At 37.1% G+C, this 27,231-nt stretch overlaps 1 protein-coding gene across 1 annotated transcript in view; it reads left to right on the top strand.

The window, feature by feature from the left end:
• The window catches only part of PCDH15 (protocadherin related 15), a 791,018-nt gene that overhangs the window by 595,241 nt on the left and 168,546 nt on the right, over positions 1 to 27,231 (top strand). Inside the window, exon 20 of the mRNA XM_026454840.1 lies at positions 4,027 to 4,143. Coding sequence (XP_026310625.1) covers positions 4,027 to 4,143 — 117 coding nt within the window. The remainder of the gene's footprint in view (positions 1 to 4,026; positions 4,144 to 27,231) is intronic.

Here is a 27,231-nt window from a genome sequence, read left to right as displayed (position 1 = left end):
GCAAAATCCCCCAGGCCCTGAACAGGTCCAAAGGTGCCATCTGGAAGTCAAAACCTTAGAATTCTAGCTGGTGTTCTCTTGTACTGTGGCTGAGCAGGCACTCAACCTATGAGAAACAGTCCTTCTCCACAAGCAGAGGAGCCTTACCCTGTGCCACTATCAAAGACCCTTGGGGAGTATTGCCAGGCTACCACCAATATTCACTTAGGGCCCACGACCTCTTAAGTCAGCTTGTGGTGAATATGCCTACCCTGGCAGTAAAAATATCAAATATTTGCTTTAGCTGCAGTTGTAGCCTTTTATGACTTTATATGTGGAAGCGTAAAAGAAAGGAAATAAGTCAGTAAAGACAAGGAGACAATACAGAAATTAAGAGAGAGAAAAAAAAAAACAGCAGAATGCTAATAATATGAGAAATATGAGAAACAGCAACTTGGACAGCAAATAGAAAGTGTCTAGCAGTGGAAAACAGAACTGGTAACAGACAGACAATCAACCGTACACCCACATAAAATTAGGTATCGGCTCCATAAACCTCAAGGTATTATACAGCAGCCATATAACGAAACAAGGATAATGCTAATGCTAGACCATATCACAGAAATAACTGAAGTCATTCCGCCCATTGTCTTATACTGTCTGTGTCTCCTCCTAGAGCATGCATTAGCTTTAGTACGGTAAGGACTGGCATTTGCTATATACACATTTTTTTTTTTTTTTTTTTTTTTTTTTGAGACAGAGTATCACTTAGTCAGGCTGGAGTACAACGGCATGATATCGGCTCACTGTAACATCCGCCTCCTGGGTTCATGCAATTCTTCCTTCCTCAGCCTCCCGAGTAGCTGGGATTACAGGTGCCTGCCACCATGTCGGGCTAATTTTTATATTAGTACAGACAGAGTTTCACCACGTTGCCCAGGCTGGTCTCGAACTCCTGACCTCAGGTGATCTGCCCGCCTCAGCCTCCCAAAGTGTTGGAATTACAGATGTGAGCCACTGTGCTCAGCCTACCTATCATTTTTAAAAATATGATCAAGTTGTAACTAGTTAGAACTTTCTGCTTATATTCTAAATAAAAACTGTTCTGTAGGTTTTTGCCTGTGATTCCAGAAAATCAAAAAATGTATCATCTTTTTATCTTTATTTTTATTTGTGTGTGTGTGTAGAACTTCAACTTGTCATTAAATTTACAAATTTACCAGCAAGTTCTTATCTTCCTAGCATGCTTATTAAAAAGATTCCTTACATCTTCTTGGTAGCCTGCTAAAGCAGAAATGGTTTCTGTGATTATTACAGACTCTAATGTAGAAAATAAATAAATAAATAAAACATAGTTTTCTCCTGCTAGCTGTCTGTACCTTCAGTTATAATTTTATTTGCTTGATACATGGAAACAAATTGCAAGCTTTATGAGTATAACTATTTATTAAAGTTTGTCTTAAGAAAAAAATCCATAATGTTTTTCAAGTTGTAAACCATGACATTCAGAATATTCTTCTGAAGCATTAAAACTATTTTTCATTAAGACCAAGAAAAATTTTTACCAAAAGAAACAAACTATTATGGGTTTTCATGATACAATTTTTCAACTACAGGGAAGGATATATTTCTTTTTGCTAATACTACCCTCTAGTGGAATAATGGACAACAGAAAAGAGTGTGGTTTTGGAGTGCTGAGCGTATCCTTAATTTAACTGCAGAATAGGACATTTGCACAGAAGCCTATTTATGTATATTTTTCTTCAGATGTCCCTGAGCATAAATAAAATTAACTATTGATTATGCTTGTTGGCATTGTATTTCAATACATTTCTCCTCTTGAAATAATGCATTGTGGAAAAACTGTATGCAGCTAGCTGCATTTGTAGCCACAATAAAAGATTATAACCCCAAAGTATGTACAACGTGTCATTAAAAGAAATACTACTACAATAACTATGTTAATTTATTCTTCATCCTGTCAATAGAAAATAAAGGGGGAGGAGAACCAATCTTTTCATAGTCTTCAGTCATTTACAGCCTTAGGTGTGTGTCTAGTCAGTTTGTGAATCCACTGTAATTTAAGTTAGAAGATGAATCCAATTAATACTTCCCAAGCAAATAGAAACTTCATTGTATTCAACACTGTGAACAACCATGTTGACATAATTGGAAAAGGATATACATTTTGTTTGTTTGTTTCTGAAGAATCAAGTTTTCCAAAAAGTACCTTGTGACATTAAGGTTTTAAATTTCCCCTGAGAGTAATAAAGAATAAAATGTATAAGAACTTAACGAGCTCAGTGGAAACTCACGCATGGAAAAATTGCAGTGTTGGGCTCCTTCCTTTCTAACCTTCAGAAGTTACAATTTAGGGGTGCTACAGGATTTCCACACCCTTAGTTACCACTTCCCCACTCATTAAGTTAATTGACACTCTTGGAAAGAGCACAAAAAAGTGTGAATGCCAATGTTTTACATATTTACCCCCTGCATGGAGCCTCAAGATCAATACCCTTCACAGTCCTCATTATAGAGAACCAAAGCTTCTAGGTTCATTTACTTGTTCAGATTCTAAAGTCCATAATTTATTTTAAAAATCTTTTTCATAGAAGAGATTGTGAATACTATATTTCAAAACAGAAGAAATGGTATCTTTTATTTTTCAGTTTTGTGTACAGTTCAAGTTCTCCTATTGGTGTATGCAGGTTTATTCATATTGACTACTCAGAACCCAACTCTATAGTTAATATAAAAGGAAGGACTGTTTGATAGTAAGAGATAATTATTCTGACTTCTTTGCAAAAAGAGAAGTTTACGCTCTGTTAATTTATGTATTTCCAACCTAATACTGTACAGGAAAATTGTTGTGTCTAAGCAAATATCAAAGAATATGTAGAATTTTTTAAATTTTGTTTTTACTAACAAGTGAGAAAAAGGTGACTTGGAGCGGAAGAACAGATAATTAACAAATTTAGGTTTCAGATCAAATATGTTTGACCCACACTTCCCAAAACACTGTAGGGGTGTAAGGATTATTAAAATATTATAAACAAATAAATCTGCCATATGAATAAGCATTATTTATTGACAAAAGATAATATACAATTGTCTATAAAAGATAAGATGATTCAGAAAAAAATGGTTTTGATTTCAGGGGACTTGATTTATTATTTTAGCTCTGACAAATAAGTAGATTAATTTAGTTAAAGTCACTAGCCTATCTGCAGATCAGTATTTTTACTAGCTTAATGGCAGTTAAATGACACAGACAGGGACATCTTTTCCTTGAGTCACAACAGTATCTTCACTGAAGTGCTAAATCCTGATGCAAATGGGAAATACCTGATAACTATTTATTTAATGAACTTGACAATGCATGAGTAACAATGTATATATAGCTCCAAATTGGAAAAATAAAATAAGATACATATAAATTGCTCTGAAAAAAAATTCAGTAAATTAACATTGTTTTCTGTGTATAAATATATCTAATCTTAAGTGTCATTATTGTAGTGCACTGCAGAGAAAATCTCCTTTTATCATGTAAAATGGCAACAAAGGATATTTCTCAGTTTGTATCTGAAATGTTCTAATCATAGTATTACGTTAAGTATATAAAATAATTTACATAGCTACAAAAACATATAAAGAGCATTTAAAAAAAAAATCCTTTACTCCTGCTTCACAGAATGTAGCTTTTAAAGGAACTTGTTCTTGTTTTCAAATGTTAAAATTTTACCACTTACCATTAGAAGTTTGAAAAAATTCAAGGGTCACTTCGGTCTCCAAAAGGTATGTTTTTGAGGGTGAAAAGCTTTATTCCAGGGGAATGGCCTTCAGTTGATATCCACACATTAATATTGTATGAGAACTCTGGCAGTTTCCTCCGAGGTGCCAGTCTGAAGTGAGAGTAATGGAATTGAGAGGATGGAAGGCTGACAGTGGCAAATGAGTTGTGTGATATGAAGAGTGGGAGTCAATCTAGTAACTGTATCCCTAACCTGGTTTCAACGGAAGTAATAAACTCCTAATTGTGTTTTACAGGATATGAATGATTATCCTCCTGTCTTTAGTAAACGAATATACAAAGGGATGGTGGCTCCAGATGCAGTCAAGGGTACACCTATCACAACAGTTTATGCTGAAGATGCAGACCCTCCTGTAAGTAGAAGGCATTGATTAACATTCTGAACTGTACTGAGAAAAATCCTTAACACTCATAAATGACCCAATCACAAGACAGCAAAAGTAGTCTCTGTGAATTTCACCCTATTTATTCATACATTTTATGTTATTTTGCTTATTTCATCCACAGGTACAGAGCATATTTCAAATGACTATTATTGAACCTAGACAATAAAGAATATGCTTTTTGTTTTTCTAGAATGCACAATGTAGTATTTACTAATTTATCTAACAATGATAAGTATAGGTAAAAAGAATTGTCTACATTTGTAAGCTTCACTTAATCTGGATATGTTTTCAATTTATGTATTTTCCATTGTATGCATATACGACTATTTTGTTAGCAAACTCCAAATCAACACATCACAGAAAACTTATATTGAATATGTTTATTTTGGTAAATTAAAAAGCTTAAGATTGCTTATAGAAAATAAGTAACAGATTCTTTTATCATACAGAACTTTACTTCTTTTGAGAATTCCAAATTATCTTTCAAGGCAAGGTTTTTAATTATTATTAGAGCAGGAGTGATAAAATACCATATAGAATTAATAGTATACATATAAAAAATGCTTTCTATAAATACCTTGATTGTTTTCTAAATATTAATTATTATCCTAAGAACTCAATGATGACCGAAATTTTTCTTTGAGTGTGTAGATTCACACTGTAAGTCGGTGGCTGATAAATTTTAGAAAAATACAAATAAAAGTTAAATTAACTATTTTAGAAGAGTAAGTTTTTACCCTTATTTTATGTTGGTACCATAAAGACAGAATAATTATTATTCGGATAGGCTTGCCAAGTGTTTTCTACTCTGTTACTGTTATAAATGTTTATTAGTTAGAAGAAAATAGTTTCAATTTCATGTTCTTCAGGGATCTTGTGCCACTACCTGGGGCTGTAAGTATGTATCTTAACACTGTAGGTTTATTTGATAGTCTCTCTTCCAAACTAGAATGTAAGGTCCTTGAGGGCAGGAATCAAAATTTATTTCAGTTTGTATTTCCATATCTAACTCTAAGCCTGCTACTTACTAGTCTGCCAGGAAACATTTGTTGAGTAATTGAATAGGTGAATACATAAATGGTTATTCTGTATTCTTTAGGATTGACAAAATGTGCCAGATTTTCAGAATCTTAGTTTTATACTACCCTAGAAAAAATTCTTAATATCTCCAAGACTTAGTTTGGCCATTTAAGGGCTATGAGAATTAAATGATTGATGTATATACATGCTCAACCAGGCTTCTGCACCGCATATATTAAGTATTACTATTATTAAGCAATAATAATTTTCATTTCTAGAAGTTGGCCACATCATTTTCAAGGCATCCTCTTTCTTTTGAATGAAGTGAGAACCACTCATTTTAAACTATAAAATGACACCACCAAAACTTTTTGAACTATCAGAGAAACTGGAAAAACTCTGAAAGCCAGAGAGAGCGTTGTTGTTGAATATAAATTAAGAATTATAAAATACATGTTCTGCAAAACTGAAGTGCTCCAGAGGGAGGAAAGACATATTCCAGGCACTTTTCCCCCTACTGAATTAAAGCTGAGAGGATCTGTTTTTTCTACCTTGCTTTTGTGACAGCGTTGACATTATGTAGTTCACATGGGACATGGATAGTGAATGACTGATCATTTTGGAAATTAAAAATGACTGACCTATTATTTCTTTTCACCACAGATGTCTCATTCCCAAATTTGACAAAACAAAACTGCAGGTGTAATGTTTATTTGCATGGTTTTGTTCTTTTCGAAACTGCTTTTATGAGGAGATTTGGGGGAACAAGGTTAAATGGTAACAGAATAGTGTCCTTTGTGAGTATGTGAACATGGAATAATTGGGATAAATAAATAGGGTTTATGTTTCATCTTCACTTTATCTCCAAGAAGTGAAGCATTATTCATACCATTCCTTACATTTGACATATTTTAGGAATTTATAAGGTTTATAAGGTTCTTATTTAAAGTAGGGTCATAATTGGAACATGTTTAAATAGCCAGTTCCTCTTTTCTATAATGTATATCTGTGTTTTTTTAAAATGTCATGATGTTACCCAACATGCTATGTAGTTATGGACATCTCCCAATGCTTAACCCTCCAAATAGTCATTCTGTTACAATCTATTAGTGGAGGGTGTTAACAGTAGAAAGAAAGTCATCTTTATCTGTAATTTGCTGCTTGCTTGGTTTCATGTGCCATAGTTAAAACTATTCAGGACCAAGAGTGTTATAAAAATGTATTTTTCTTTCCAGATAATATAGTTTTTCTGTATCATTTTCAATTGATATCACTACTGATCTATTTTTCATGACTCACCACATACTGGCTTGTGTTATTCTGTATTGATTTAGGTTATTGCTAGCAATGTAGCAGGAACTCTGATTTTTAAGATCTGCAGCTACTAACTATGATTTCTCACCCAGGAGCATGAGGAGGGAATATACACAGCTCAGTGTTGTTGTTGCTTTTTTTCCCCTTAACATCAAAGCTGTTAGGGAAATAATCAAGAACTATTTTTACTGTGAATGTCAGCTTGTGAAAAGTGACATGATATAGTCCCAGCCTGACTCCCATTGGTCTCAAATACTTAATTAGAAAGAAGGCACACCATGAAACAGTTGGGGCTTGATCTTTAAAACGGCAATGGAATAGAATTAGATTTGAAAGTGTAAACAGGTATGAAAGGGAAGGGAATTATATTTCCTAGGCATAATAATTTATGGTGCCTTAATTATATTTCCTAGGCATATTTACAACAGCTATTTATATTTTCCATATTTAAACCTATGTATGACATACAACACTCCTTTTATATTCTGACCCATCCACTCTTAAGCTCTTCATTTGCTGCATCTCTTAGTTAATTATGTCTTCAATTTATTGAGGATATACACTTTGTAAGTTCTTAGTGAAAAATGATTATATTATTAATAGTACTTGAAATTAATATTAGAATTAATAATTCAGATGTAAATAATGCTCTTTTAATTTAGAAACTGTCATACTTACCAGAGCTAAAGGGGCATTTTTCTTTTGTTATAAATGGAAATGTGGGTAAAATGTGTTTGCTTCAACCTTTACAAAAGTGTCCTTCAGATCCCATAATGTATTACTAAATAAAACTAAAATCTAGCCTGAAAAATCTCCATACTCACATACTTAGCAGGTAAACAAACTAAAAGCCTAACTTCAGTGGCATGTTTCCCTGTAACAACAGCTTAGTCTCAGCCAATCCCAGTAGCTATACTTTAATCACTCACAGACGGCCAACTGCTTAAACTTTGTTTAAATAAGGCAAATGCTGAGCTGTAACCAATGCAGCTGTTTCTGTATCTCAGTTTTGGTTTTTGCACATCACATTTTTTCCCCATAGATGTTTGACCTTGCAACAGTGCCAGTCTCTATGAATTTTCTTTGGTTCTAAGGGCTGATTTGCAAATCATTTTTTTTTTTTTCTTTTCTCAAACTCTTAAATTTGTCTAAAGTTTTTCTTTTAACAGTATCAATAATTTACATATTTTGGGGGTAGGGAGTAAGAATATACTTCACAGAATCTGGGTCCCAATATACTTTCAACAAGACAGGTTTCCAAGAAAATTGAGTGAAATATAATAGGCTTTCTCTGGGACTGGCCCACAGACCTCCTTTACGGCTTAAATGATATTCTTTATTCTGAATGTCTTACCAGAGGAAATGGAAACAGACCCTCTGAAAGGGTATCATGGCTTCTCATGACCTGGATTCTTGGCCTTAACACCCTCTAAGTTAAGCCACTCATAATTCCTGGTCTTATCTTTGTCCTCTTTGCAATTCGTTCATTTTCTTGCATGGTGACTATGTTTGGACAGTTGCCCTACAATCAAACACAGACCTAACACAGCCTAGACAACTGTGTCACAGCCTGACATCTGAGGCCAATTTTAGGACAAATTAAATTTGAAATTATTTCAAGACATCTATGTGCAACTATCTATAGAATGATAAAAATTAGCACCCACACCCTCCCCCATCCCCTCGGCTTCAGGTGTGGAGGATGGAGGCTGAAAGAGCTGTACCATGGGGCTGGCAGAAACCTTATCTGTTGCCCAGTTATCAAACTTAGGAGTACTTGAAACCTAACTCTGAAAGGAGGCTAGAGGCAGATGGCAGCGTGAGGCTAAGGTTGCCTTCACACAGATCGGCAACTCTGTGAGGAGGACCTTATAGATGATAGGTATTGAGTTACCACAGCTAGTGTGATCTGATGTGGGGATAATGTGGTTGCATTTAAAGGGCCTGGGATGGATCAGGCAAAAAATATCAGACTAAGAGCTTAAAAAAGAAATGTGAACACAGGAGTTACCTTAATTGAGGTTCAAACTCTGAGAGTAAATCCATTCTCCAAGAATGAAAACATAATCAGATAAGAGACAAACCTGGAAATAGACTCTCAGAATTTGGGGATACGTCAGGAACTGATTAGTGGAAAGAGCCAGAGAAAGTAAAGACTGACAAGATGGAAAGGAAATATGCTAGTGATACAGTACAGGTGAAAAGAAATTTTCAATGGAGAGAAGGAAATGAATGGTGAAAAACTTTGCAGACAGGGCAAGGACAATGAAATATAAATGAAGGACCATAGTTCTGTTGATTAGGAACCCATGGGCGGCCTTCATAGTAAATTGGCCTCTGGTCTCCTGATGCTGCCTTCTTAGTCTTTTAATTTTCATGTGTCTGAGTCATTTGGGGATATGACATTTATTTATAACTCAACTTTTTGTTTTTAACTGTGTGAGTTCATTTTCATTCTTTGAAGAATTAGTCATGTACATTTTCTTTAAAAATAATTTATGGTGCCTTAATTATATTTCCTAGGCTTACTTACAACAGCTTTTTATATTTTCCATATTTAAACCTATGTATGACGTACAACACTCCTTTTATATTCTGACCCATCCACTCTTAAGCTCTTCATTTGCTGCATCTCTTAGTTTATTTATGTCTTCAATTTATTGAGGATATACACTTTGTAAGTTCTTATATGACACTTTTTTTTGCTTATGCTTGTAAAACTTGAAAGACTACTAGAGTCTTGGGTCAATTTTTTTCCCTTTAAAGCTATATAGATGATGTTTCACTATTTTTTATTATATAATAAATTATAAAATGTGAAGCCAAATTAATTTTTCTTCATTTTTCAATATTTTATCTTTATCTGCTTATAAAAATCTCTATTTTTATATTAAAGTTTTTTACTAGTACATATTTAGATACTCTTTCTTTGTATGAATTGTGTCTGGTGTATGATGGCCCCTCATATGCAAATTTATACAGTTTACCAGCTCAATAAAATTTTAAATGGTTTCAAGAGTGTGGGCTCGGGAGCAAGAATGTCTGGTTTCAACTTTAAAAACTCCCACTGACTAGCCCTGTGACCTTGGTCAAGTCACTTAATTCACTGTAACCCTCAGTTCTGGCATCTGGAAAATGAGAACAAAAATAGCACAATTAAAACTTTATACCCCGTGAACAGCCACTCCTTATATCCCCTTTCCCTTAGTCTCTGACAACCACCTCTGCTTCTCTGAGTTTGACTGTTTTAGATATCTCATGTAAATGCAATCATGCGGTATTGGGCCTATGACTGGCTTAGTTCACTTAGCATAATGTCCTCAAGATTCCTGCACATTGTTACAAATGGCAGTACTTCCTCCTTTTTAAAGCTGAGTAATGTTCACTTGTATGCATATACCACATTTTCTTCATTCATCTATCAATGAACATTTAGGCTGTTTCCACATCTTGGATATTCTGAATAATGCTTCAGGCACACATGAGAGTACAGATAGATATCTCTTCAAGATCCTGATTTCAGATCTTTTGAATAAATTCCCAAAAGTGGAACTGCTGGATCATATGGTAGTTATATTTGTAATTTTTTGAGGAAACCCCATACTGTTTCTCATATTGACAGTGCCATTTTACATTTCCACCAACAATGCACAAGTGTAGCAATTTCTCCACATTCTTGCTTTTTAAAAAATATTTTTTGAAATAACAGCAGTCCTACAAGGCATGAGGTGATATCTGATTGTAGTTTTGACTTTTATTTCCCCGATGACTAATGATGTTGAGCACGTTTTTAGGTACTGTTGGCCATTTGTATGTCATTTTTTTTAAGTGTTTGTTCACATCCTTTACCCATGTCTTAATTGAGTTATTTGTCATTTGCTTTTCTGGTATTGTTCTAAGGATCTGCTTTCCAACACTGTGACTATAGTTAACAATACTGTGTGATGCACTTAAAAATTTGTTTAGAGAGTATATTTCATGTGTTCTAAAAACAAAAGAAATACTTCATAGGGTTGCTCTTAGGTTGAAATGATGTAATTTATGTGGAACAGTTGGTGCCTATCATATAGTAAATAATATATATTAACTATCTTTTTTTATGTTTACTCTGACCTTTTTTATGCTTTAAGTCTATGAGATCTGTCATCCATATTAATATTTTGTGATCTGCTTCCTTCTCTTTGTGCTTCTCCCCTGCATTCTGGAAAATCCTGTAAAGGTCAGAGGTCCAGGAACCGAGCATAAGTTGTATAGAAGAAGGGGGTGGCATAAGGTACTGGGGTGTCAGGAAGGTGCTGTGCCTCTGAAACATGACCATGACAATTTTTTCCCTGCTTGATCTTTTCTCGGGGTGTGTTTATAATCTAAGGACTGGACCTGAGTATTCTGTTTCGAAGTTTCCCTTTGACTAGACTACCATTGTAGCTAAATGCTACGGCTTGTTTGGCTTCACACCTGACTGTTTCACTCATCATGATAATGCAGAGCACGCCACCCCATCCTCTCTCCAACCCCAAGCCATCTTTACTACAGAGTCAAGTAAAAGCATTCAAGACAATGCAATTGTCAGGAACATTATCTGTCATATTAGGAACTTTCTAACGTATCACAGAGATTCCTATACAACTGTGATCATTAGTTACTGTGAAGTACCCTGTGAACTTCTGGCATGGCAGGATTTGATTAACACATAGCAAAAAGAATGAAGTGTAAGAACTGAGTGCTCAGTGAAAACAGTGAGAAAAAGAAAGCAATACCATTACACATTTTTTTTTTAAGCACACAGTAGCATCTACAGGTTTTCCTACAAAAATAATTCTTAGTAAACAACACCAAAATCTCACTGTTCTACAATGGCAAAGATCAATATTTTTATTTATGGGTCTGTGAGGCAGCTAGGAATTGGCTGACTTTGACTAGGCTCATGTCTATTCCACATACCTCTTTCTGCAGGGATGCATGGCTAACCAGGCCTGCTTTTCACGTGGTAAGAACAGAATCCTAAGAGAACTTGCCTAACCACATGATGACATGTAAAGACGGCTCCCATGTCACAGTTCTTCATGTCTATTGACCAAAGCAAGTCACATGGCCTAGCCCAAAAAATCAGTAGAACAGGAAGTGGAAGAAGGGGGAAGGGATATTTGCTAAACTATAATAAAATGGACCATAAATGGTTCTACTTAAAAGATACTCCTTAAATGTATTAAAAAAAAATGCCACTGGTGGCAAAGAGAGGCAAGAAAAGAAGGTATGAAAATAAAAGGAGAGAAAGAAATGAATAAACAAATATGCCTTGAAGACCCATCAATGATAATGTTCATAAACTACAGATTATATTTAACTCAAATCTGTGCCCTTGAGATCCAAACAATAAAAATTCCTTAAGATTTACTATATGTTTGTGCATTGAATATTATTTAAAGAGCTTCTATTATATAAGAGATGCTAGATTAAGCAATAAGGGAAAACTGTCACGGTTCCAAGCCTCAGTGTTTCAAACTTAAAAGGATAAAAGTTAAGTCAATCAAATAAGGCCAGCCACGATTGCTCACGGCTGTAATCCCAGCACTTTGGGGAAGGCCCAGGCGGGTGGATCATGAGGTCAAGAGATCGAGACCATCCTGACTAACACAGTGAAACCCCATCTCTACTAAACATTACAAAAAACTAGCCGGACATGGTGGTAGGCGCCTGTAGTCCCAGCTACTCTGGAGGCTGAGGCAGGAGAATGGCTGAACCCAGGAGGCGGAGCTTGCAGTGAGCGGAGATCGAGCCACTGCACTCCAGCCTGGGGAACACAGCGAGACTCCGCCTCAAAAAAAAAAAAAAAAATTGAAGTTAAAAAAAAGAGAAAAGAAGAGTACTTAGAAATAGTTAGGGTTCTGTGAAATCATATAAGAGGGAGCATGATTGTATCTAGAGAGTCAAGGGAGGTTCTAGAAGTGATTCTGAGCTGAGATCTGATGTTATGCCAAGACAAAGTAACGTAGCAAAAGAATCTGGCCCTGAAACATGAGGAAGAACAATAAGTTTAAAAAATCCAGGGCCATTTTGTTTTTCAGGAGGATGGAGAGGGAAACCTAGTTGGATCCTGCTTAATCTGGTAGATTGTGAAGACAGTGTTAAGAATCGTTTTATCCCAAGAAAAATGGAAGGGCTTTAAGGCATAGAATATGGGGTCACTAATTACTAGCTCAGGTAAGATTCATCTCTTAAGTTCCTTTGACTACATGAATTTTTTGTATTAAGAAAGTCTGAAGGTGTACCAAATGACAACTTCATAAACTTAACTGTGTTTAAATAAATACATTTTACAAGGAATGTGTTATTTGATGCCTTTAAGGGTCGAGTTACAATTATCTTTGAAAAGCACATTTCCCAAAACATTTAGTGGTAAATAGCCTTAAAGCAAATATTTTTTACAATCTTTAATAGCTGTGTCAATATCCTATCTATAGAAACTGAACTATACAAACACCTTATATTGTCAAACTGCATAAGGAACTTGTCAACATGTTGTCAAAACATATTGATCATTCCAGATGTTAAAAACAGGGAAGAGGGAGGAAGAAGTGAAAAAAGCACATGACTTTCTTAGTGGTTACATGAAGAGTTTGGTCTGCTGTTTCTTTCTTTTTTTTTTTTTTTTTCTATTTTCTCCTTTAAGGATACCTTGACATCCAGTTAAATTCACTAAAATATGACTAAGTCACATGCCTGCAATATATATATATATATAGTGTGTGTGTATATATATATACATATATATAATACACGAGTTAAACACAAACACCAACACTAGTGACATTAGTCAATAATTTTCATAATCTCTACAGATGGTCACCAAACCTAACGTGTGTATATATATGTAGATATACATATACATACACATAGATGAACAGATATACATATGTGTATCTACATATATATACACATTATATGTATATATATGTATATATACGTATATAGACACACGTATACACACACACATATATATATGTATATACACACACACCAAAAAACCACTTTGTAAGTAATTCCTTTATAGTAATTCCTGATGTTGGAAGATTTTGTGAATTGCATTGTTACAAAATAAATCAGAGTAGTTGCTCCAAAGACTTTGGGAAAAATAATTTTGCAAACCCTGTCGGGGTAAAATTTTTGTGTTCTTGAAAACAAATTACTTAATGTTTGTTTTTAATGATAATAGTAAGTTTAGTATTCCCTGATACAATGTGATGGCTATAATTATGAAGAAATTATGAAGGAAACGATGTGAGCCTGAATAAGTAATTTCTTGATAATTATGTTTTTAAGAAAAATGACTAAATCAAGATGTCCCCTGATATTAAGAACCTAATTATTTGGGTCCATTATATTCTCATTGAAATTCCCTAAATTTTCAAGTTTGAAACATCCTTCATACAGGTATGCAATTACCTTCTGTAGTAATTAATTATATTATCACTATAATTAAGCCGAAACATATAGTGTTTAACACACTATAAGAACAGAAATCAAAAGTAGAAAACGTGATAAATAATGAAGAAAATAATTTAAATCTTATTCTATTTTCTTCGTGTAAATTTACATTTATTCTGCTATATTAATTATTCGCACCTTATTATTGTGTAGAATTATATCACATTTTGATTTTAAAAATCTAACATGAGCATCATCATTAATGCAGGATTTGTCTGCCATGTATTATTCATATTAATACAGACATAAGTAAATATTCGTATTCATAATTATTGAATTCTACACAATTCAAATTTAGCAGATAAACGGACATCACAAAGCTGATATCATTCCTCTCATATTTTGGAAACCATATAATATTTAAATGTTACCTACTACCCCCAATCATATTTAGAAATATACCTAAGTCATGAACCAAAAAAAAACGATTCCTTCTAGACGTCATAAATCATGTTCTTCCTGAGTGCCGTTAGGTTTGGTGAACATCTGTAGAGTTTATGAAAATTATTGACTGATATCACAAGTGTTGGTGTTTGTGTTTAACTCATAAAAATTATATTGTACAGCAGTTAATTAACTTCTTTAAACCTTGTATCCATATAGGAATAAGAAGACCTATTTCACTGGATTACTGTTTGGGCTTAATGGAGAATGACACACTTAGCTTATGTGAAGCACATTGATACTAGTTAATTTTTCCTCTTCTTTCTCCTCACTTTCAGAGTAATGGAAAAACACAACTTTGCCTTTAGTTTGGTACAGTGCTTACATCCTTATCAACTGTAAACTTTAGGGTATTAATGCCTGAACTCTTGAAGTATTTTTGATGTCATCTATGGCACTGTAATATTTGAGAAGAAAGTTTTCATGAAAATATGCTTATAGGGTCTTTAGAATCCCACACATTTTTAAAAGATACATATTGTAATAAAGTTCTTACTGAAAATTAGTAAGACTTTTTGTTTAAAAGACAGCTTTTAATTTATGTAACTTCCTACTGATACTTGTCTACTTTTACCCCTTGTTTAAAATCCTAATAAAATTAAGTTTTTTTTCTTTCTTTCTTTTTTTTGAGATGGAGTCTCACTCTGTCACCCAGGCTGGAGTGCAGTAGTGTGATCTCAGCTCACTGCAACCTCCAGCCCCAGGGTTCTAGCAATTTTCCTACCTCAGCCTCTCAAGTAGGTTGGATTACAGGTACCTGCCACCATGCCAGGCTAACTTTTTTGTATTTGTAGTAGAGACGGAATTTCACCACATTGGCCAGGCTGGTCTTGAACTCTTGACCTCAGGTGATCTACACACCTCAGCCTCCCAAAGTGCTGGAGTTACAGGCATGAGCCACCACACCTGGCCTAGCTTATCATTTAATACTCAAATGATATACCAAATTAGACTAACACAATTACTGTACTCTCTATGAAGTAAAATACACTTTGTGTATTTTGTGATTTGTGAGTGTCTGCAGTGAGTTATAAAGTCTGCTTTACTATATATCTTAAGATCTGTTCTCTAATTGTAACACCTCCATTGAATAGCACCACATGCTTCCTTTTCACAGTTTTAATCAGAAATTTTGGGAGATAATTGTGTTTTTATGTGTACCTTCTGTCTCTCCAACCTGTCCAATTGTGAGGCCCGTAAGTACAAAAGCATACCTGTTTCTCATCCTTGCCTACCAACTTGAGAGACAAATATGAGAAGCTGTCAATGAGAAAATGAACAGATATTTATGGGTTATAAAGTGAAAACTTCCCAACAATTTATCCACATTCTTAGGTAAATGAATTCTTAGAGGACAATATGGTTTTGCTGTGTCCCCACCCAAATCTCATCTTGAACTGTAGTTCCCATAACCCTCACGTGTAGTGGGAGAGACCCGGTGGTAGACAATTGAATCATGGGGGCGGTTACTTCCATGCCCTTCTCATGATAGTGAGTTGGTTCTCACAAAATCTCATAGTTTTATAAGGGGTTTTTCCCTTACTTCACTCTGCACTTCTCTTTGCTATTGTCCTGTGAAGGATATCTTGTAAGTTTCTGCCATGATTGTAAGTTTCCTGAGACCTCCCCAGCCCTGCAGAACTACGAGTTAATTAAACTTATTTACTTTATAAATTACCCAGTATCTGGTATGTCCCCATAGCAGTGTGAGAATGGATTAATACAGTAAATTGATACCAGGTACAGCCACACTGCTGTAAAGACACTTGAAAATGTGGAAGTGACTGTGGAACTGGATAACAGGCAGAGGCTGGAATAGTTTGCAGGGCTCAGAAGAAGACAGGAAGATGTGGGAAAGTTTGGAATTTCATAGAGACTTGTTGAATGGCTTTGAGCAAACTGCTCATAGTGATATGGACAATAAAGTCCAGGCTGAGCTGGTATTAGATGGAGATGAGGAAGTTGTTGGGAACTGGAGGTCACACTTGCTATGCAAAGAGACTGGCAGCATTTTGCCCCTGCTCTAGATATCTGTGGAACGTTGAACTTGAGAGAGATGACTTAGGGTACCTGGTGGAAGAAATTTCTAAGTGGCGAAGTGTTCAAGAGGAAGCAGAGCATAAAAGCTTGAAAGTTTTTTAGCCTGATGATGCAGTAGAAAAGAAAACCCATTTTCTGGAGAGAAATTCCAGTTGGTAGAAGAAATTTGCATAAGTAATGAGGAGTCAAATGTTACTCACCATGACAGTGGGGAAAATGTCTGCAGGGCATGTCAGAGACATTCACAGCATCCCCTCCCATCACACACCCAGAGGCCTAAGAAGGAAAAATGGTTTCCTGAGCTGGGTCCAGGGACCCCCTGGTGTGTGTAGCCTCAGGACTTGGTTCCCTGCCTCCTAGCCACTCCAAGCAGACTAAAAGGGGCCAAGGTACAGTTCAGGCCATTGCTTCAGAGGGTGCAATTCTCAGTCCTTGCAGCTTCCATATGGTATTGGTCCGGCGGTTGTAGAGAAGACAGACAGTAATTGAGGTTTAGGAACCGCTGCCTAGATTTCAGAGGATGTATGGAAATGCCCGGATATCCAGGTAGAGGTGTGCTGCAGGGGCAGAACCCTCATGGAGAACCTCTGCTAGGGAAGTACAGAAGAGAAATGTGTGGTGGGAGCCCCCACACAGAGTCCCTCTGGTGCACTGCCTAGTGGAACAGTGAGAAGACAGCCACTGTCTTCCAGTCCCCAGAAAGGTAAATCCACTGACAGTTTGCTCTGTGTGCCTGGAGAAACTGCAAGCATTCAATGCCAGCCATGAAAGCAGTCAAGAGGGGGCTATACCCTGCAAAGCCACAAAGGTGGTGCTGTCCAAGGCCACGGGGCAGTGAGAGGTGACAATGTGCTAGCAGCCCTCACTCTCAGTGCCTCCTTGGCCTCCGGCCTCGGCGTCCACTCTGGCGGCGCTTGAGGAGACATTCAGCCTGCCACGGCACCGTGGGAACCCTCTCTAGGCTGGCTGAGGCCGGAGCCGCCTCCCTCTGCTTGCCGGGAGGTGTGGAGGGAGAGGCACGGGCAGGAACTGGGGCTCCGCTCGCGGGCCAGTGTGAGTTCCTGTGAGAGAAATTGGCTCTCTCACAGGAACTCACAGGGTGTGGGCTGAGCGGGCCAGCACACTGAGCCACCATCCAGCGCCTCCGGCCCAGAGCAGTGAGGGGCTTAACACCCGGGTCAGCAGCTTGCAGAGGTTGCGCCGGGTCGCCCAGCAGTGCCAGCCCGCCGGCGCTGCACCCTGCTGCACTCACCAGGCCCTAGCTGCCTCCCCATGGGGTAAGACTCAGGACCTGCAGCCCGCCATGTCTGAGCTCCTTCCCCTGCCGTGGGCTCCCACACGGCCTGAGCCTCCCCGATGGGTGCTGCCCCCTGCTCCCTGACGCCGGGTCCCGTGGACAGCCCAAGGGCTGAGGAGTGCAGGCGCGGCTTGGGACTGGCGGGCAGCTCTACCTGCAGCCCTGGTGCAGGATTCACTGGGTGAAGCCGGCTGGGCTCCTGAGCTGGATGGGGACTTGGAGAAACAGCACTCTGTGGCTCTTGAGTCTACCTCAAGAATTGTAAACGGACCAATCAGCTCTCTGTAAAACGAACCAATCAGCTCTCTGTAAAATGGACCAATCAGCAGAATGTAGGTGGGGTCAGGTAAGGGAATAAAAGCAGGCTGCCCCAGTCAGCCAGTGGCAACCGGTTGGGGTCCCCTTCCACACAGTGGAAGTTTTATTCTTTGGCTCTGCAATAAATCTTGCTGCTGCTCACTCTTTGGGTCCACGCTGCCCTCATGAGCTGTAACACTCACCACGAAAGTATGCAGCTTCACTCCTGAAGCCAGGGAGACCACGAACCCACTGGGAAGAAGGAACAACTCCAGACCCTCTGCCTTTAAGAGCTGTAACACTCACCCTGAAGGTCTGCAGCTTCACTCCTGACAGTGAAACCAGAAACCCACCAGAAGGAAGAAGCTCCAGACACATCTGAACATCTGAAAGAACAAGCTCTGGACACCCATGTTTAAGAAGGGTAACACTCACGGCGAGGGTCTGCGGCTTCATTCTTGAAGTCAGTGAGACCAAGAACCCACCAATTCCGGACACAGCAGCACACCTCTAGCATCAGTGAGACCTGGACATAATATGGAATGAAGGAAGATCATTTGGGAGCTGGAAGATTTAACTTCCCCACTGGATTTTAGAATGCACAGGGTCTGTAGTCCCTTCATTTTAGCCAATTTCTCTTATTTGGAATGATGTATTTACCAAAGCCTATATCCCCATTGTATCTAGGAAGTGACAATGCTTTTGATTTTACAGGCTCATAAGCGGAAGGTACTTGCTGTGCCTCAGATGAGATTTTGAACTTGGACATTTGGATTAATGCTGGAATGAGTTAAGACTTTGGGGGCTGTTGGGAAGGCATGATTGAGTTTTGAAATGTGAGGACATGAGATTTGAGAGGAGCCAGGGTGGAATGATGTGGTTTGGCTCTCTCCCCACCAAAATCTTGTCTTGAACTGTTTTTCCCATAATCCCCATGCCCCTGCAGCACACCTCTGCCTGTTATACATCTTGGCAGCTCATGATACACATACACATAAGTGTTACTGAAATACCAGGGGTTTGGTCTAGGATCAAGCTTGTCAAACCCATGGCCCATAGGCCACATGCAGCCAAGGAGAGCTTTCAGTGCAGCCCAACACAAATTCATAAACTGTCTTAAAACATTATGAAATTTATTTGTGATTTTTTTTTAAGCTATCAGCTATCATTAGTGTTAGTGTATTATATGTGTGGCACAACATAACTTGTCTTCCAGTGTGGCCCAAGGAAGCCAAAAGATTGGACACCCTTGGTCTAGGTCCTGTTGGTCACTGCACAGAAAGCCAGTCACTGAGACAAAAGCATTGCCGGGGTTGGGTTTGCTGCAGCCCAGGAGATGGGAGGTTAATGTCAAATCCATCTCGCGGACTGACTAAAATCAGGGGTTTATATTGCAGAGAAGAAATGTAACTACATGCAGGAAAATAGGAATTAGGGAGAGATGAGTTGGTCAACAGGAAACAGGTGGTCAGTTAGACAGTCATGACAGTGAGGAGTCTTGTATCTCATTGTCCAGATGCAGTGCTCTAGTAAAGATACTATCTGGGAGGCCCAATGGTTGATGTCCTTAGAAAAGAACTCAGATAAAACAAATGTAGCTCTCTCAGGTTTTAAGACTGGGAAGGTTAATTTCTTTTTTTTTTTTTTTTTTTTTTTTTGAGACGGAGTCTCGCTCGGTCGCCCAGGCCGGAGTGCAGTGGCCCAATCTCAGCTCACTGCAAGCTCCACCTCCCAGGTTCATGCCTTTCTCCTGCCTCAGCCTCCCAAGTAGCTGGGACTACAGGCGCCCACCGCCATGCCTGGCTCGTTTTTTTTTTTTTTTTTTTTTTTTTTGCATTTTTAGTAGAGACAGGGTTTCTCTGTGTTAGCCAGGATGGTCTTGAACTCTTGACCTCGTGATCTGCCCACGTCGGCCTCCCAAAGTGCTGGGATTACAGGCGTGAGCCACCGGGCCCGGCCGGGAAGGTTAATTTCTATGTTCATTTAAAAGACACCATAAATATCAGTTCTATGGGACAATTGAAATCACTTGTAGTATTCATTTAACAAATTATTATTGCCCTCTTAAATAATGCAAATCAGAAAAAATTTACTCACAGCTCACAGATGATGGACAGAGGCTGCAAAACCATACACAAATATATATGTAACATAATTTCACATAAGAATATGTACTATAAAGGCAATAGTTATAGACTCAGAGAGGTTTATGGATGAGTATATGCAGAGGAGTTGGTGTCATTTGAGACCAGAATGTTAAAAGAGGCTAATGATGCAAGATCTTACAGGCAAAGACAAAAGCAAATGGAAAAGCCTTGAGGTAGGAAGGAGGTTGGTGTTTAATAAGTTCAATATGGACGAATTATTTCTAAAGAACATGTGGAGGAAGGGGATATGAGCTGAACTCCATCTCCCTGTAAACTTTTTCATTTTTTGTACTCTCACGACTCAGTAATTTCTATTCAGTGAACGTGTTAAATGAATGAATGAACCCCACATTACCTAGGGTTAAGCATGGTACTATAAATCATATGAGCAAAGTGAAAAGAATAACGTTGGAAGCATCACACTACCCTACATCAAACTATATTATTAATACAAGGCTACAGTAATCAAAACAACATGATACTGGTACAAAAACAAACACATAGACCAATGGAACAGAATAGAGTTCTCAGAAATAAAGTCACACATCTACAACCATCTGACGTGTGATGAAACTTAGAAAAACAAACTATAGAACAAAACTGCCTATTCAATGAATGGTGCTGGTATAACTGGCTGGCTATATGGAGAATAATGAAACTAGGCCCTTCCTTCAACCACATACAATTTTTTTTTTTTTAAATAAGAATCAGTTACTTAAATTTAAGACATAAAACTATAAAAATCCTAGAAGGAAACTTAAGAAATATCATTCTAGACATTGCTCTTGGCACATAAGTTATGACTCAGTCACCATAAGCAATTACAACAAAAACAAAAATTGATGAGTGGGAACTAATTAAACTAAAGAGCTTTGGCCCAGCAAAGAGACTATCAACAGAGTAAACAGACAATCTGTAGGAGAAAGTGTTTATGAACTATGCATCTAACAAAGGTCTAATATCCAGCATCTATAAAGAACTTAATTCGACAAGCAAAAAGTAAACACCCCATTAAAAATCAGAGGACATAAACAGACACTCAAAAGAAGACATACAAGCAACTAACAAACATATAAAAAAATGCTCATCACTAATCATCAGAGACATGCAAATCAAAACCACAGTGAAATACCACCTCACACCAGTCAGAGTATTGATTATTAAAAAGTCAAAAAATAACAAATGCTGGTGAGGTTATGGAGGAAACAAAAAAACACTTATTCATTGTTGGTGGGAATGTAAATTAATTCAGCTACTGTGGAAGGCAGTTTGGAGATGTCTCAATTAACCTAAAACGGAATTACTATTTGACCCAGCAATTCTATTAGTGGGTATATAACCAAAGAAAAATAAATTGTTCTACCAAAAAGACACATGCACTTATATGTTCATCACAGCACTTTTCATAATAGCTAAGACATGGAATCAATCTGAGTGTCCCTCAGTGGTGGATTGGATAAAGAAAATGTGGTACTTATGCACCATGGAATACTATGCAAACGTAAGAAAAGCATGAAAGAAGTGAGAGGTGAAGCCAGCTGGGCTTCTGGGTCGGATGGGGACTTGGATAACTTTTCCGTCTAGCTAAAGGATTGTAAAAACACCAGTCAGCACTCTGTCTAGCTAATCGGGTGGGGACCTGGAAAACTTTTCTGTCTAGCAAAAGGTTGTAAATGCACCAATCAGCACTCTGTAAAAACAGACCAATCAACACTCTGTAAAATGGACCAATCAGCATTCTGTAAAATGGACCAATCAGCAGGATGTGGGTGGGGACAAATAAGGGAATAAAAGCTGGCCACCAGAGCGGCAGTGACAACCTCCTCAGGTCAGCTTCCATGCGGTGGAAGAGTTGTTCTTTCGCTCTTTGCAGTAAATCTTGTTGCTGCTCACTCTTTGGGTCCACACTACCTTTATGAGCTGTAACACTCACTGCGAAGGTCTGCACCTTCGCTCTTGAAGCCAGCAAGACCACGAAGCCACGGTGAGGAAGGAACAACTCTGGATGCGCCACCTTGAAGAGCTGTAATACTCACTGGGAAGGTCTGCAGCTTCACTCCTGAAGTCAAGCGAGACCATGAACCCACCAGAAGGAAGAAACTCCAGACACATCTGAACATCTGAAGGAACAAACCCCGGACACACCATCTTTACGAAGTGTAACACTCACCACGAGGGTCTGTGGCTTCATTCTTGAAGTCAGGGAGACCAAGAACCCACCAGAAGGAACCAATTCTGGACACAAAAGCATGCCCTTTGCAGCAACATTGATGCAGCTGGAAACAATTACACCAAGTGAATTAATGCAGGAACAGAAAACAAAATACTGCATGTTTTCACTTTTAAGTGGAAGCTAAACATTCGGTACACATGGACATAAAGATGGGAACAGTAGATACCCAGAGACTGTTAGAGGAGTGGGGGAAAGGAGGGGAGTGAAGGCTGAAAAACTACATATTGAGTACTATGTTTACTACCTCAATAAAAGGATCAATTGTACCTCAAACCTCAGCATTATGAAACGTACCATGTAACAGACTTGCACATGTACCCCAGAACCTAAAATAAAAGTTGAAATTTAAAAAAAAATAAGAAAAAGGGCAGAGGCACCTGTGGTCTCCATCACTTGAAAGTTGTGAAGATCTAAACGAATTAGCAAAATAGAAGAGTGAAGAGTGGTTACTAAGGCAGCCAGTAGTGTGGAATATGATATTCTATAACCCACACAAAGAGTGTTCCAGAAAAGATAGAGTGATTAACTATCAAAGCTTTAGACAGTTTTCGTATAAACAAGGACTGCAAAATGCTATATTTCGCAAATAAATAGAAATAAAACATATGAGCATGATGACGAGTGATAGTAAAAATTTATAAAATTTTTAATTGCTAATATTTTAGACAATTTTTAAATTTCTCTTACAAACACATCTTATATAAATATATTGTTACTTAGTTGTATGATACTAATCTTTAAAGTTAAATATATTTTATTTAATGGAAAACAAAAAGCCCTTAGAGATTTGTTTTAAGTTGTGTTTAATTTCTGGCTGGGTGCGGTGATTCATGCCTATAATCCCAGCAGTTTGGTAGGCCAAGGTGGGTGGATCACTTGAGCTCAGTAGTTTGAGACCAGCCTGGGCAATATGGTGAAACCCTGTCTCTTCTAAAAATGCAAAAATTATCCAGGCATGGTGCGTGCCTGTAATCTCAGCTACTTGGTAGGCTGAGGAACGAGATCATTTGAGCCTGGGAGGCAGAGGTTGCAGTGAGCTGAGATCAGGCCACTGCCTTCCAGCCCGGACGACAGAGTGAGTCTCTGTCTCAAGAAAAATAAAGTAAAATAAACAAATAAACATATAAATTGTGGTTAAATTAAGTTGTTATATCTATGTTGGCAAAGTTCTTAGCTCACCTTGATTTATTAAGCTTCCTGTAATAGCATGCTCCCATTTTGAATATTTTATTTATAAAATATATGTATCCTTCTGTAGGATCCTGACTATGTTACTTATTTGAAAATTCCGGAAAAAATATCAAAAAATGTTTGGGAAATGAAAGCTGGAATTAAGAAGGATTGTTATACAGCAACTCATCAGTCTTTTAAAAACATGGTTATCTGAAGTAGCACTTACACTGATACATGGGCTTGACTCCATCTATAGAAATAGCTGACGTGGTTAATGAGAAGGTTTCCAAAATCTGTCCTGCTATGCTTTTCACATGACCTCAGTTTTCATAAAAAAAATTAAAGAAGAAATGTATTGTATTTATTCTTCAAAAGACTCCAAAAAGCAGAAAAATTGGAAACTCGATTTTGGCCACCATTGTCTTCTGTGAAGAGAATCCTTGCAGGTAGTTTTCATCATTTTTCTATTAAATTGGTGTTTATCTCTTGCTTAATACTTTCTTCATTTTTTTTCCTTTGATAATCCCTCTTCATGGTGACTAGGCAAATAGAGTCCTCAAATTGTTTAAATGCAGCTTCCCTTTTAATGTGATACTACATATATATTACAATACTACTTTCTAACAGTTGGTAAATCATTTTGAATCAAAGTCTATTTTATAGTCTTCTTTTGATATTTTACATTGTCTGAAATGGCTACATATATTTTACCTCATAATATTAAAATATCTGTACTAAGGAAGAGATTTTAATTAAGCCAGTTGAACTAAAAAATAAAATTAAATTGATTCTATTATTTGAATAATAAAATTAGATACAGAACTAAAGTATTTGGTTTTCCTAGTGCATCACATAAAAAAATAAGACAATTTGTTTCATTTCATTTTTTTTCTTTTTGAATGCAGAGTTAATACATTTGCAAAACTGATAAATTTTAAAAAGACATACAGAAAAGACGTAATGGCAAGAAAACAATGCCTAAGGTAATTCAAAAATAATTAGAAATATCTCTCCTAATAAAGAGAGGCTCAGGTGAAAGCATTGGTCTTTATAGGAGCTATATTTCCCTAAAGAAAAGAAGCCACTATGTTCCTTCACTGCTGAAGACAGAATGAGATTTGGTTTCAAGAAATATTTAGATATGAGGAAGAGCCTTTCTAATTGGTAAAGTCCTTAAATGCTTCTATGGGTTTCTTACAATGGTTACGATTTTTTTTTTTCTAAAAATCTTTTAAAAATCTATTTAAATGCTGTGATCTAGTGGTAATAGTGTGTGAATACAGAAAAATAACTAATGACCTAAAGATTTTTCTGAATCTAAATAGAGAACACTGTATTTGGTTGATGAGAGTATGGAACCAAAGAAGTAATTTAATGGTTATTTATAAACCACACGACAGCCTCATTTCAGTAAGAACTCTAAGAAAGTAATTCTGTATACTGCTTTTAGTGTTCATATTAAAGCAATTTTATCACAGTTTCAAAATGATATAGAAAATAAATCTATTGCCGGAGTAACACAATTTTAAATATTGATTTGTTTGTAAAAGGATAGCTTTAATCATTATTCATGGTCCAAAAATTTCTCTTGACATATATACAGCTATACATAGAGAGATACAGTATAATATGCATACTATATTATCATGAATGAAGTAGAAGTTAATATTTAAAAATTTTCATCTTGATTTTAAATATTTTCTATACTTTAAAAAATAAATATGATTATTTGAACTATTTCATTGGAAGAAATATTAAACTTATTGGGAATATATAAAGGAGAGATCCGTCTATTCCTAATACAATTTAAAATATAAGCAAATATTTGGTAGTTTAAAGTTTATCTAGACCAGGTGAAGTGATTTACACCTGTAATCCTAATACTTTGGGAGGGCAAATTGAAAGGAACACTTGAGGCCAGGAGTTCTAGACCAACCTGGGCAACATAAAGAAACCCCCATCTCTACAAATAATTTAAAATAATTCGTTCAGCATGATGGCATGCACCTGTAGTTCCAGCTGTTTATTAATCTGCTCTCACATGGCTGTAAAGAACTGTCCAAGACTGGGTAGTTTATAAAGGAAAGAAGTTTAATTGACTCACAGTTCCAGAGGGCTGGGGAGGCCTCAGGAAACTTACAATCATGGTGGAAGTGGAAGCAAACACATCCTTCTTCACATGGCAGCAGCAAGGAGAAGTACCAAGCAAAAGGGGGAAAAGCCCTTTATAGAACCATCAGATTTTGTGAGAACTCACTCATTGTCACAAGAACACCATGAGGGTACCCTCATGTTCAAGTTACCTACCACCAGGTCCCTCCAACAACACATGGGGATTATGAGAAGTACAATTCAAGATGAAATCTGGATGGGGACAAAGTCAAACCATATCAAGCCTCTTGGGAGGCTGAGGCAGAAAGATTGCGTGAGCCCAGGAGTTCAAGGCTGCAGTGAGCTATAATCGTGCCACTGCACATCAACCTGGGTGACAGCACAAGATCCTGTCTTTAAAATATATATATACATAGGCCGGGCGTGGTGGCTCAAGCCTGTAATCCCAGCACTTTGGGAGGCCGAGACGGGCGGATCACGAGGTCAGGAGATCAAGACCATCCTGGCTAACCCAGTGAAACCCCGTCTCTACTAAAAATACAAAAAACTAGCCGGGCGAGGTGGCGGGCGCCTGTAGTCCCAGCTACTCCAGAGGCTGAGGCAGGAGAATGGCATGAACCCGGGAGGTGGAGCTTGCAGTGAGCTGAGATCCGGCCACTGCACTCCAGCCCGGGCGACAGAGCAAGACTCCGTCTCAAAAAAAAATAAAATAAAATAAAATATATATACATATATATATGAATAACTTAAATATTTGTGTCACATATATCATAATTATTAAGATATATCATTCATAAACTCATTTACTATATTATTTTGTTTTTTAAAACATATCCAATAAGAGTGAGTTTTATACATTAGAATACGTTGATCATATCTGTTATATTTTAGTGGAATCAAGTGTTAGAGGATATTTAACAAATACTAATTATTAGTAATTTTAAGTGATCAACTTTATAACTTTTTTTTAGAGTACTTAAAATTCTGGGTTTCAAAATGAGACGTTTTTCCAAGATTAAAGCCACAGCTATTTTTATGATTTATTAAAACAATGAATTTGACTTGATTCATGTTGTAAATTTCCCAGAAATAATGTTAGGACTAGAGCTGTTTCACCTATTATACAGTTTAATTATACAACTATTTTAAAAAGACTTTGGAAAGAAGTAAAGAAAGAAAAGGAGGGAGGAAGGGAAAGCAAAAAGAAGCAAAGAAGGGAAGGAAGATAGTAGGAAAGGACAGAGAGGGAAAAAAACTTTAAAATATTTTCAAAGGAAATTCTACATCATTTTAGTTATTTAGTTATCATAATATGTGATATCAAATAAAATGTGGTACTTTGATAATATGGGTGATAAAAGAATCAAAATGTTTCTTGCAGGCTAACTGAATCCTATCAGGGCCACACTTTCGTGATAGTGAGGTAATCTATAGAATAATAGCAATCTTAGAATAAAAAGTTTATTGATATAGTCACTATGTAACATGTATGT

This window comes from Piliocolobus tephrosceles, chromosome 9 (genome assembly GCF_002776525.5).
Source record: "Piliocolobus tephrosceles isolate RC106 chromosome 9, ASM277652v3, whole genome shotgun sequence".
In the NCBI taxonomy this organism is placed as follows: domain Eukaryota; kingdom Metazoa; phylum Chordata; class Mammalia; order Primates; family Cercopithecidae; genus Piliocolobus; species Piliocolobus tephrosceles.
Note: the sequence above shows the minus strand (reverse complement) of the source record. Positions and strands in the feature narration are given on the sequence as shown.